This window comes from Sorex araneus, chromosome X (assembly GCF_027595985.1).
Source record: "Sorex araneus isolate mSorAra2 chromosome X, mSorAra2.pri, whole genome shotgun sequence".
Classification (NCBI taxonomy): Eukaryota; Metazoa; Chordata; class Mammalia; order Eulipotyphla; family Soricidae; genus Sorex; species Sorex araneus.
The window spans coordinates 317,303,104-317,315,646 of record NC_073313.1 but is presented as its reverse complement, the minus strand read 5'-3'; the positions used below and the strand labels follow the sequence as shown (position 1 = coordinate 317,315,646).

At 51.2% G+C, this 12,543-nt stretch overlaps 1 protein-coding gene across 1 annotated transcript in view; it reads left to right on the top strand.

The window, feature by feature from the left end:
• Positions 1 to 12,543, top strand: part of FAM178B (family with sequence similarity 178 member B) — a 97,153-nt gene that overhangs the window by 54,110 nt on the left and 30,500 nt on the right. Inside the window, exons 9-11 of the mRNA XM_004609295.2 lie at positions 497 to 590; positions 700 to 876; positions 977 to 1,074. Coding sequence (XP_004609352.2) covers positions 497 to 590; positions 700 to 876; positions 977 to 1,074 — 369 coding nt within the window. The remainder of the gene's footprint in view (positions 1 to 496; positions 591 to 699; positions 877 to 976; positions 1,075 to 12,543) is intronic.

The window sequence follows — 12,543 nt, the reverse complement described above, 5'->3', positions numbered from 1 at the left end:
GAGGGCAGGACACTTTCTTGGTCCCCCAAGTCCCACCAGGAGTGATCCCTGAGTACAGAGCAGGAGTAAGCCCTGAACTTCACTAGGTGTGGCCCCCCAAACCAAACCAAACCAAACCAAATGGAATGATTTCCTCTTCTCCCTTTGTTTTTGCTGCCTCTGTTGCCATGCTGGGGACACACTCTTGGTCCTGGGGAGCATGCACAGCTGTGGCTGGGATGACACATACTAGTAAGTGTGGGGCGGTGCCGGGGGAGGGGTGTCAGGACCTCATGCTTGCAGGACAGGTGCTCTCCTCCCAGCCACCACCAGGGGCCCTGTCCCTGCCCCTCACAGAGTGGGAGAGACCCCAAAGCTATAGTTTGCAACCCTCTGCACTTAGGGGGATTCCTGCAGCAGTAACGGGCCCTCACACAGGCCAGCAGAATCTGCTGAGTCCTCAGGGGTCCCTGCACCTCACTCTCCATTGTGTCCTTTGTTTTTCTCCCCACTGAAGAGAGCAGAAAAGCAAGACCAGCCTGAGGCAGCCTGAGCCACAGGACCCCTCTCAGGAGATTGCCTTGGACATCAGCCTGAGCTTCATCTACAAGGTGAGAGTGCAGGCCCGGTCCAGGCACCCCCACGGTGTCACAGTAGGACACCCCTGAGCCGCCTCAATTCTTGAGGTCCCCCTGACCTAGTGCTTTCTCTGCTGCCCAGATCCTGACCCTCTGTGCCCTGGGCCAGCCAGGGGCCTACCCCGACAGCGACCTCCTGGGCCTGATTGAGCTGCTGTGCCGCGTCAGCCTGGACACGGGGCTCCGCCTGCTGCCCAAAACGGACCTCCAGCAGCTCCTGCTCCTTCTCCTGCAGAATATTCAGGAATGGCCCGGGAAGGTAGAGGCCCCCACAGCTCCTCACACAGACTCTGCCCTAGCACCCGGGGCTAGCAGAGGTTGGAGGCTGGGTCAAAATGGTCTCACTGCTGTCCCCACAGCTCCAGCAGCTATGCTGGACCCTGAGCTCCGTGTCAGATCACCACCACAACCTGATGGCCCTCGTGCAGTTCTTTCTGGATGTGACTTCCCGGAGCAGGTGGGTCCTCCCCCGCCCCGGCCCCCATCCCCACACACACGCACGCATGCACACTCTTCCCATGACTGGGTGGGGCTGTGGATCCAGAATTCCCTCTCTCAGTCTCCACAAACCGCCTTCTCCACCAATATCTCAAACCCAGAGAAGGAACTAAAAATACAACTCTCTAATGAGTTCATTACCAATGGGGGAAAAAAGTCTAATTTTCTTAGCATGCTCTTATTAGCAAAACAATTGCTTCACACAATTAGCTTCAGACTGCTGGGCCCCACCCTCCTCCCGCACATCTCCCTCTCCGACTTTGCAGGGGTTCCTGCTTGTCATTTAGACCTGGCTGAATCAGGCCCCCTATTCTCCTACTCCCCGCCTCCCCCACACCCACCACTTGCGGTTTCTCATTCTGTTTTGGTTTCTGCTCCGCACAGCCCTGCGCCAGAAATGATTGTCCTTTTCTTTCCTCTTTCCTCCGTGCCCCCTCCATGAGAGAGTCCCTCAGCAGGCTCACAGCCATCTTGCTCACACATAGACCCACCTGGCACACCCGGTCAGTTATTTCAAGTGATCCAGTAAGGGAAACAGAGTCCTGGGCTTCTCCCTCCACTTGGGCTTAAGTGTGGGCAATCCTTTGTCCTTCCCAGCAGACCGCATCCCGTCTCTGCTCTCTGTGCAGATGCGCCTCGTTTGTAGTTCTTCCCACTGAGAATGCCACATTTGCTGCCTTTCCATCCAGGCCTGTCCTTGGGGCCCCTTTAGGGGTATCCCCACCACCACCACCAAAATCTTCACTGGCCCTGGCACCAGCAACCCTGCAGTTACCCTTCTGGGGCCTTCCCTTGCTGCCCATGGCCCCTCCAAATGCAGCTTTGGGGAGCAGGTTGGCTTTGATTCAGCCTCACCCCTGAGGTCTAGCCATTGCCCTTATCCTGAGCACAGCCAGGCCAGTTCCCACTCTCCCTCCTGTGCCACTGCTTAGCAGAAGGCGCCTCTCTTCGGGCTTCAGTCCCCACCAGGACTCTTTCCCTCCCATCTGTGTCACACCTCTGCGTCTAGGTTACTGCTCAGCACCCAGCAGGCAGCCCACAGCCCTGCCAGTAGAATGCATAGTTCTGGATGTTTTTCCCAGCCCCCACTTCATGATCACTTTTTGTCCCTAACTGGCTTTGTTTGGCATTCTAAGTCCTAACATCCTTTAGAGGGTCCTCTTAGGTCACCCTGAGAATGAGAGACCTTGTCTGGGTCACTTGAGCCCATCAGCCCCCTCTGCTCCTCCCCTGGCTGTTGGTGCTGCATCCATCTCTAACTCCTCTCAGTCTGCACTTTGTGGAGACCCTGATTGTGGTCCTGCCTCCCCTGTCCCCCCCCCCCCCCCCGCGCCCACTGCAGGCCCAGACCAAGCTCCTTACCTGGCCTCCAGGACCAGGTTATCCAGTTCCCAGTTGCCTATTGGTTCCAGCCAAACCATTTTCATGCTCATTTCCATGTATCTACAGCAGACCCTTGAGTAACACACCATCCAATATTGCTTTGTGATAATGTTGATGAGGAAAAAAGAAAAAGAAGGAACTCCTATTTGTGTGGGATTTGCACTTGACTGCATCTCCCCTGGACTGTGTAGGTTTCCTTGAGGAACTCAGGTATCCTCCGAGATCCCTAAAGTGTATACAAGAGGTTCATTGCCCCAGTTAGAGAGTGGGTAGGGAGCCAGCACAAAGGGCCAGAGCGTGTGCCAGGTGTGCACCGACCCGGGTTCCATCTCAACTCCACAAGTCCTCCAGAGCATTGCCAGTACCAGTACCACCAAGGAGGCCTCTGTGCCAGGATTCAGGTATGGGCCCCACGAGGGACTTTTTCCAAAACAAACATAAAAACAACCCTGGGAAGGTGGGGCAATGAGCGCACCGAGTACCAGATGGGCACTCGCTCCACCTCGGCCCTGAAGTGGAGTGAGTAGGATGGGAAAGCAATGAGTGGATATAAATGGTTTGTTGTATATATTATGGGATCTCTATTTAGAAATTTGATGATGCTTTTGTGGCCAGGAAAAAAAAAGCTGTAGACATTTTTGTTTATATCAATTCATGTGTGGTAAAATTAGTTTTGTTCCAAATTGTTTCACTTAAAGTTGTGTATTTAAGAACTTCTTTGATATTTGGGGTGCAATGGTTTGGGTCATATCTGACGATGCTCAGGGTTTACTTCTGTATCTGTACTCATAGATCACTCTTGGCAAGGCTCAGGGGACCGTATACAGTGGCAGGGATCAAACTAGGATCAACCACATGAAAGGAAGCACCTTACCCTGTGTTATGTCTGTCTTCAGTCCTCAAGAAGCTTTTAATGACATTAAGTGGGGCTTTTCTGCCCCTGTATAGGAGGGGAAACCTCAGTTCTTTCTAATAGCTATGTAGTCTTCTAACACTGGATATTACTCTAGTGGTTTCAAATGTACAAGCTTTTTGCACCTCTTGAAATACTCCCATAGGACAAACTTGAAATGAACATTGCTAGATGTCCTAAAATATGTCACTTAGCAGTCAGGAAGATGCTAGAGGGCTGGAGTACAAGCTTTGCGTGCAGGGGCTCCAGGCATCCCCAGGGCACATACTCAACCTGAGCACTACCTAAGATTTGGTCTCCAAAAAACCTTTACCCATTAACAGTACCACCAAACAGTCATGTTCTGGGCCTTACATTAAAGTAACCTGTTAAGCAGAGCATGTTGAGCATCTGTGATTGCCAGTGAAATTGAGGATCTTACATAATTATTGATCTTTTGTGCTTCTCTTTTCTCCTAAATGATCTCTAAATTCCTTTCCCATTTTTTTTCATCTAACTTATCTTCCTGTTAGTCATATTAATTTACATATTGCTCATTACATGTTTTAGACACTTATTTCTTCTATGGTTGCAAATTTTTCTTTTAATACCTTCATGTTTACCTTTGATGAGGGGTCAGGGTTGTAGCTTTTGACTGCATGTGTTAGACTCTAGGTTCAAGCCAAGGCACCACAGAAAAAAAAGGAAGGAAGGAAGGAAGGAAGGAAGGAAGGAAGGAAGGAAGGAAGGAAGGAAGGAAGGAAGGAAGGAAGGAAGGAAGGAAGGAAGGAAGAAGACAGTGTTATCCTTTAGTAAACTAAAAACTTTTAACTTTTAGGATTATCATTGGATTACAATAAAACTGAATCTTAATACTTTTTGAATAATCTTACTATTTTATTTTGGGTTTGGGGCCATACCCAGCAGTGCTAAAAGTTCTGGAACCTAGTTCTCTGTTCAGGAATCACTTCTGGTCATGATCGGGACCAGAGAGCAAACCCAGATTGGCCGCATGTAAGGCAAGTGCCTTAAGCCCGCTAGTATCTCCTCAGTCCCTAAACTTATTATTTTAGAATAAATTTGTATATATAGAAGAGTTGCATGAATAATAATGAGCTTATTGTAATTGAATCTGTCTTGAACAGGAACGCCTTCCCAATTAAAATACTGTGTTCTCTTTCCTTTCAGTCCTCAGTTAATTTTTTCTCTCAACCCTTAGTTCCATCTGGGAACTTTTTTGTAGGCATGAATTAGGGATCTAATTTTATTTTATTTTCTTCCCCATAGGAGCTGGTAAACCTAATACCAATATTTTTTTCTTAAAAATAAAGGGGGAGGTATCACCAGAGTGATAGTGCAAAGGGTAGGGCTCTTGCCTTGCATGTGACCAACCTGAGTTAGTTCCATGGCACCCCAAGCCAGCCAGGAGTGGCCCCTGACTCCAGAGCCAGGAGTAAGCCCTGAGCACTTTTGATTTTTGGTGTGGCCCAAAAATCAAACCCCCTCAAATAATTTTTTTAACAAAAATTGGGGGGTGGAACCCTGAACCTCACACATGCAAGGAAAGTGCTCTACTGTGAAACCAAATTCCCCAAACCCTACAGGAGTTTTGGGGAGGGGGTGTATGAATAATCTATCTTTTCCCAGTATATGTGAAATTTACCTTTGTCAAGTGTAAATTCGCAATGCATGTCATCTGAGTGCAAAGGCAAGCAGTGGCCACAGGGACTGTGCCATGCTGGGCATGGCATGCTGTGGATGCAGGATGGGATGCACTCTGGGCCATGCCCCTGGGATGCACTTGTGAGTCACACAGAACGGCCTTGGCCAGGCTTCCAAAGACACCCCCAGCTGGGCAGCACCTCCAACAGGACAGCCCCTCTAGAAAAGATGGGTATTTATGTACTCGGATAGAGCATTCAAGTAGAACACGATCCACAATGCCCAGGAACAGATGAGGGGCATGTGCCTGGCCTTCGCCTGGCCACTGGTCTGTCCCTCTTGCTACGTGCTTGTTCTCCTTGCCCTCCCTTTTGCTTCTCGGTGTGTTTTGGCAATCTCTCAGATTGGATCAGAAAGAACTTCTGATTTTCTTTTCAGCCTCTTGCTGTGGTTTTGAGTTAGTGACCTGCCCCCACTCCCCACTCCTGCCCCCTACACACACACTGGGGTGCAGATGTTGGAGGAACTTGCTGGCATCCTTGTCTGGCTCCCCCATCGGTGGCTGCCATACTAGACACAGTGCCCAGGCTGAGCCTAGGAAAGAAAGCAGATTGTTGTACAAGGGGTTGTCACAGTCCTAGGCTACTGAGCAAAAATTCTACCGTTTGTGCCGCACCCACATGCGCCCACAGAAACACAGAAACACACACACACACATACAAACACACACACACACACACACACACACACATCCCGCCTCCCCACCACTTTGTTGATGAAAACTCTAAGGAGGGTGCTGTAATTTTCAGGAAAGTTGAGTTTACTCTGAAAAGTGCGAGTCAGTAGAGCGATGCACCTGAAATGGGGCCACGGGCATAGGACGTTCTGGGAGGAATGTCTGAGGGACTTGGGGCTCAGCTCTCCAGGGAGTGCCCAGGAGCTACTAGGAGAGGGACCGCCATACCTACTCTGTCCACAGAGTTTGATGGGGTGGGGACAAACCCTCTGGCTATGTGGAGGAGGCTGAGGGCTGCCCTGCTCCATAGAAGTGCTAAGGGGCCTGGGACCCCGAATGCATGACCCTCACCACCCTGGAAAGCTCACTGGTTAATCCTGCCCACACTGGGTTTCACAGGAAAATTCACAAGTTTCATAGAAAATTCTCTTGTATCGAGAAGCGGCATAATGGCCAGCTGTGCTCCACCTCACAAGTGTCCCTCAAAGTTAAGGGGACATGAAACCAGTGTGTGCAGGATGCCCTGTCAGATGGAGGATGTACCAAGGCCTCCTCAAATTGCTCTCCAGACAACCCTGATGCCACGGCCCAGTGGATTGCAAAGATGAGAAAGCTCTCAGTGATGTCCAGGAATCAGGAAGATGGCCCAGAGGGCTAAAACACATGCTGTGCACACAGGAACTCTGCATTTGACCCCCAGGACAGTTTCTATTCTAAATACTGTACTGGCCTCCCTGCTTTAGCTTTTTTGTTTGTTTTGTTTTAGTTTTTTGGGCCACACCACACATGGCAGTGCTCAAGGCTTACTCCTGGTGCCCTGGTCAGGGATCAGTCCTGAAGGGGCTCAGAGGACCATATGTGAGGTTGGGGATTGAACACAGGTCAGCCCTACCCGCTTAACTATCACTCGAGCCTCATATAGCAACTTAAAACTGTTTTACAGGCCAGGGAGCTAGCTTAAAGGACTGAAGTCCATGCTTTGCACATTGGAGCCCCAGGTTCTATCCCTTGCACCACAGTGTCTCTCAAGTACCACCTCATGTGATCCCAAATCAAACACACAAGTTTCATAGGAAAATTCTCGTGTCAAGAAGTGGCGTGAGCAGCATAATGGCCAGCTGTGCTCCACCTGCTAGTGTGTGGGCATCCCTTTCCTCACCACCTTCCCCTCTCACTAGACCCCAGACTCTGTGACCCTAATCCCAGTTGCTTTGCTTTTTCATTTTAGCACAATAATGATCACACTTAAAGCATTTAACAACAATAAGAGAACTGCCACACGCTGAGTCATTTCCCTGTTCACAAATCCTCAGACTTACCCTTATTCATTCTTAGAAGGCCCATCAGGCCTCTGGGATGCTGCCTTCCGCCAGGGCCTTTCCCTTCACTTTCACTGGCCACACGGGGGACTTGCATCTTGATTTTCCCATCCTTCCAGCACACTTCACATGCACACATACATGCATATGCATGCATACTTATGCACACATCACACACATGTACATTCACATAAACTCATGCACATGCATACACAGTGATGTACACAGTGCAGTCAAGTGCACACAGGCCCCATCATGACCACAGGCACATGTGAAATAATGCACACATGCAGTCATGCACACGAGTCACATACACCGCACATGGGTGTGATCACACACATCTAATCATATACACATGCATGCAGGTACAATCAATATGTATTACAGTCAGGCACATATTTATAACTATGCACATGCAGACATACATGTATACATATGTACAGTCAGGCACACACGTAATAGTCAAGATGACTATGCACAAACATACAAATTATGCACACTGGTACATGCATACAAGCATGCAGAGGCACACATGCAGACTGTACATGTGTGCAGTCATGTACACATGTGCCAGCATGCACACAGGCACACAGATGGGCAGTTGTGTATGTTGAGACACATGTACAGTGATGCATACATGCACTGAAACCATGCATACACATGCTCAGTACAGTGCACTCACTTGCAAACTGGTGCTCATGCAGGGGCTGGAAGTGCACATTCTCCCATCCTTGCATTCTCTGACCAAATGTCACCAACTCAGAGACCTCACCCCATGGTCCTTTTCAAATGTGCACCCACCTTGGGGCTCTCTAGAAGCATCCTACTCTTGTTCTTCACAAGTGTATCAATTATCAAATGTTCTGATATTTCTTTAGGTGCTACCTATCTCCTCTCCACCCCCACCCCACCCCTGTAATGCAAGCCCCCTGTGGTCTTAGCCTAGAACAGCGACTAGGTAGGGTATTTATGAAATGTTTGTTTGGGGGGCCACACCCAGCGGTGCTCAGGGCTTACTCCTGGCTCTGCACTCAAGTATTTCTCCTGGAAAACTTGGGGACCATATGTGGTGCCATGGATAGAACCTGGGTTGGATGCATGCAAGGCAAATACCCTCTCCTCTGTCCTATCTCTCCGTCCCCTTCAGTGTTTTTTGTTTGTTTTGTTTTTGGTTTTGGCTTTTGGCTTTTTGGTCACACCTGGAGATGTTCAGGGGTTACTCTTGGCTCTGCACTCAGGAATTACTCCGGGCAGTGTACAGGGGACCATATGGGATGCTGGGGATTGAACCCAGGTTGTTGTGTGCAAGACAAACATCCTACTTGCTGAACTATCATTCTGGCCTAGGGTGTTGTTTTTTTTAAGTGATTTTTTTTAAAGGACAATTGCCTGTTTTACTTTATGTGTATACTTATTGGGGTTTTGAGACCACACCTGGCCTTGCTCAGGGTTTACTCCTAACTCTGTGCTCAGGTATCACTGTAGTGGTGCTCAATGGACCATAAGCAGGACTAGGTATTGAACTGGGTTTAGGCATGTGCCTTTCCTTCTGCACTGTGTCTCCTGCCCAACATTTTAGTTTTTTAAATCAAGATTTTTTTTCCTTTTTGGGTCACACCTGGCGATACACAGGGGTTACTCCTGGCTCTGTACTCAGAAATTACCCTTGGCGATGTTCAGGGGACCATATGGGATGCTGGGAATCGAACTGGGGTCGGCCGCGTGCAAAGCAAGCAACCTACCCACTGTGCTATTACTCCAGCCTCTTTTAAATCAAGATTTTAATGGCTGGGAATGTGTCTCATTGTAGAGCATGTGCCTTGTGTGAAACCCTAGGTTTGAATCTCTGACTCCATCAAAACAAAACAAAAAAAGAATATGTGATTTTCCCATTCCTTTCTCTCTTTGATGATGACCAGTGTACACCCCCCTCCCCCCCACACACACACACTGTAGTGCTCATCTGAGCTGTATTCCTTAGTTGTTGCCTGCACATTCTGTAGGTCTGCTACCATGAAAACTGCATGGGAAACCAGCACATTTCCTGCGCCCTCCCCGCATCCCTGACCCCTTCTGGCCCAGGAGCCACTATGAATTGCTCACAGCCTCCTGGGTCCTGCGTGGATCCCAAGCTTCATCATAGCGCTGCAGTCCCAGACGCAGAAGGAATCCTCCTTCCCTCTGTCTGCCACCTCCTGCACACCGAGATGGTGCCCCCACCCCCACAGCTCTCAGCCTCCGCTCCTCCTCCCCTGTTCCGGAAAAAGCCACAGCGCTAAGAGGTGTAAAGGGGGCTCTGGAGGAGGTGAGACACTTGCCATCCTGAGTAGTCCCGTAGCACTCAAAATGTGACCACTGGATACACTGTCCCCTCCAGCCAGTGAGTGACCAGCTCCTCGGTCAGTATTTTTGGCCAAACTTTCATGAACCACCAGATCATGTGGACAAGTGCTGTGAGTGCATTGTGTGCAGAATGGAAGCCCCAGCCTGCCAAGGAGGCCCATTCCCCCCCCCGGTGAGGGTGCCTTTGCAGACCCTCTGCTGAGGCGAAGGGGTCCAGTGGCTCCTTTCCCCCTCTGCCTTCCTCACCCCACCCCTCGCGCTGAAACATCACAGCTACCCAGCTCCTGATGAGCTTTTGCCTCTCCCTTCCTGGAGGCCTCCTTCCTGGCTGCTTCCTGCTCTTCGCCTGCCTGAGGATTCCGCACCCTCTGCGGCCAGGCACAGACCAAGCTCGGCACCGTCTCTTCAAGGTCCTCCTGACCCAGGACCCTGGATGCTGCTGCCCCTTTGTCATCCATTTTGCATCCTGAGGCTTAGGGTCCTTAGTGCCGGGCCCAGGTTTCTGAGAGAGGGAGAAACACTTTTTACTAACCAGTTTCGAAAAGGAAGCCCACATAGGTGGGCCGGGGACCTCTCAGACCCCCACAGAGTTGAGTTCCGCGCCACAGTGCCTGCCTGGCTTCTGGCTTCTGCTCAGCAGTTTCATTGACTGCAAATATGGATCCAAAGGATTTGAAGCGGGAGACGATGGAGGACACGGTTTCAGCACCTAGCGGGCCCTCCAGCAGAGCGTCCGTTGGTAAGGGGAGACCAAGGAGCTCCCTTCTCGATGGTGGCCTCCAGAAGGGAGATGAGGGAGGGGCCCTCCGCGTGATCCTGCCCCGGGAGGGCGCTGTGACGAGCACAGATGGAGGAAAAGAAGTGCTGCCTCGAGGACTGAAAGAGTAGGTCCTGGGCAGCTGGCCCTGTGTAAACTAGCTGCTTGCTTTGGTTGGTTGTTTTTGTTTTAGTTTTAGGGCCACACCTGACAGTGCTCAGGGATTACTCCTGGCTCTCTGCTCAGGGATCACTTATGGGGTGCTGGGGATCAGACGTGGGTCAGCCACATGTAATGCAAGTAACCTGTCCACTGTACTGTCGCTCTGCCCCCAATTTACTTTCCAGCAGTCGAACCAGTGCAGTGCGGGAGTAGACTCGCAGCCCTCCATTGGGTGGTAGACGATCACATCCTATGGCCAGCAGGAAGAAGCATTGCTAAAAGGTGGGAAGGGAGATGGAGTCCATCAGAGGTGCTGCCGGCTCAGTGTCACTCTCAAGTTGGTCAACAAAGCCAGTGTCCTGGAATTGGCCTTGTGGCACAAGGGCAAACCAGGCTGACAGCAAAAAGCAATGATCCTGAAAGTTCTCAGCAGCACTTAATGGGGGAGCTGAGCAGAGAAGAGAGTCCCAGCTGCTCAATTAAGAACTGAGTCTGGGAAAAGGAATCCAACAGCAAGACATGTGAAAAAGACTCTGGACTCAATCTGTTTGCAGGCGCAGTCTCTGGAGGGGGAAAAGACACTACCAGGAAATGAGAGGATCCTACTCCTGCTCACCCTTGCCTGTCTCTGCTGGGAACGTGACAGCCCCCAGGGCAGGACTCAGCCCCCCAGAGTAGTGCAGAGATTCCCAGAGAGAGAGGAGAGAAGAGACTGCTGTGCCTAGAGAAGGGGGCTCGGGTAAAGGCATGAGGACCCTGGGAAGGAACAGAGCAGGTGACATTTGGTGGTCTCTGTGCTCTGCACAGCTTGCTTTCTTTTCTTTTTTTTTTTTTTTAATTTTTCTTTATGTTTCTTTTTTTCTGTCATTCCCGGCAGTGCTAGAGGGGACCATAGAGGATGCTGGGGATTGAACCGGGGTTGGCGTTGGCCACATGCAAGACAGGTGCCCCCTCCCCCATTGTACTATTGCTCCAGCCCCTTTGTGTGCTTTCTAAGTTGAGGGTTCTTGGGATTGAATTATGAGACCAAAGAGAGGAAAGCAAGGTGAAAGCCAGGGAGGGAGATAGGAGGATGGACGCTGACTGCAGTTGTGCATATGAGCTTGATGCGCTAGTGAATCTCAGGAACACATAGTGGGCGGAATCTCAGGAACACATAGTGGGAGACTGCGGCTCTGAGCTGGAGCATGTGCACGGGGGAGGCCCTGGGCTCCAGCCCGGCACTGCATAAATAAGTAAACCTTACTCAGAAAAGGACATCTCCTCAGTGGTGTCTCAGCCCCCTTTTGCAGAGGCCACCTGTAAGCACAAAGTGGTACCTGCGCCCCAAAAGAGCCTGTACACCCCTCCCTAGCCTTCCTCGACCTCCAGGCCCAGATGTGTCCCTCCTGTTGGAGGTCGCTGGAAATGGACCCACCTCGAGCTCTCCTGGGACTCACTGGCCAGTGAGCAGTCGGTTATGGGGGCCTCTTCCTGTTCATGTGAGGGCCATACAGGTTCCCAGAGACGCCCCCCAACTTCTGAGCCCAAATGTTGCTGCCTCCTCCTGGAAGGAGGTCTGGAGGGCACAGGATTCAGGCACAGGTGCCACTAGAGGTGGCCTGGGCAGCCTTCTCACAGCGGAACAGGCCCTGCACTTGCTTCCTGAGCTGCTGGAGAGACGGAAAAGGCAGCTCACTTTGGCCAGATGCCTGACAGCCTTTTAGGGTAGTTCAGCCTTGGCAGGACTATGTTCCTCTTGGAAGGAGTGAAGATGAGGGACTCGGCTGCCAGAGAGGGCAGCAGTGACCTGAGTGTTTGTCCTCAAGTGCCTGGCTTCACCTTCCTGGCCTCCCCCGTTGCTGGGACAGCCCCCTCATCAGCGTCCATCAGGACTGTCCCTGGCCAGTACTGGAGGAGGGAACTTCCTGCGGTCTGGGGGCTCCTCTGAGCGCTGATCCAGTGTCCTGGTCTTGCGGAGGCCCGGGGGAGGTGGCCTGGTGCTCGCAGGGCTGCCCGTGTTGCCTTATATGACAGTGGTTGGGATGGCCTTGGGGGCTGCTCTGGCCTCCTCCCCTGCCCACTGCCTTGGCTGGGGGAGGGGAGAGAGTCTCCGACCCGCCTCCACTTGGCCCTGTGCTTACCCACTGTGCAGTTTGGTTTGGATGGTGTCTGGGCAGAGTTCTTTCTCTTTC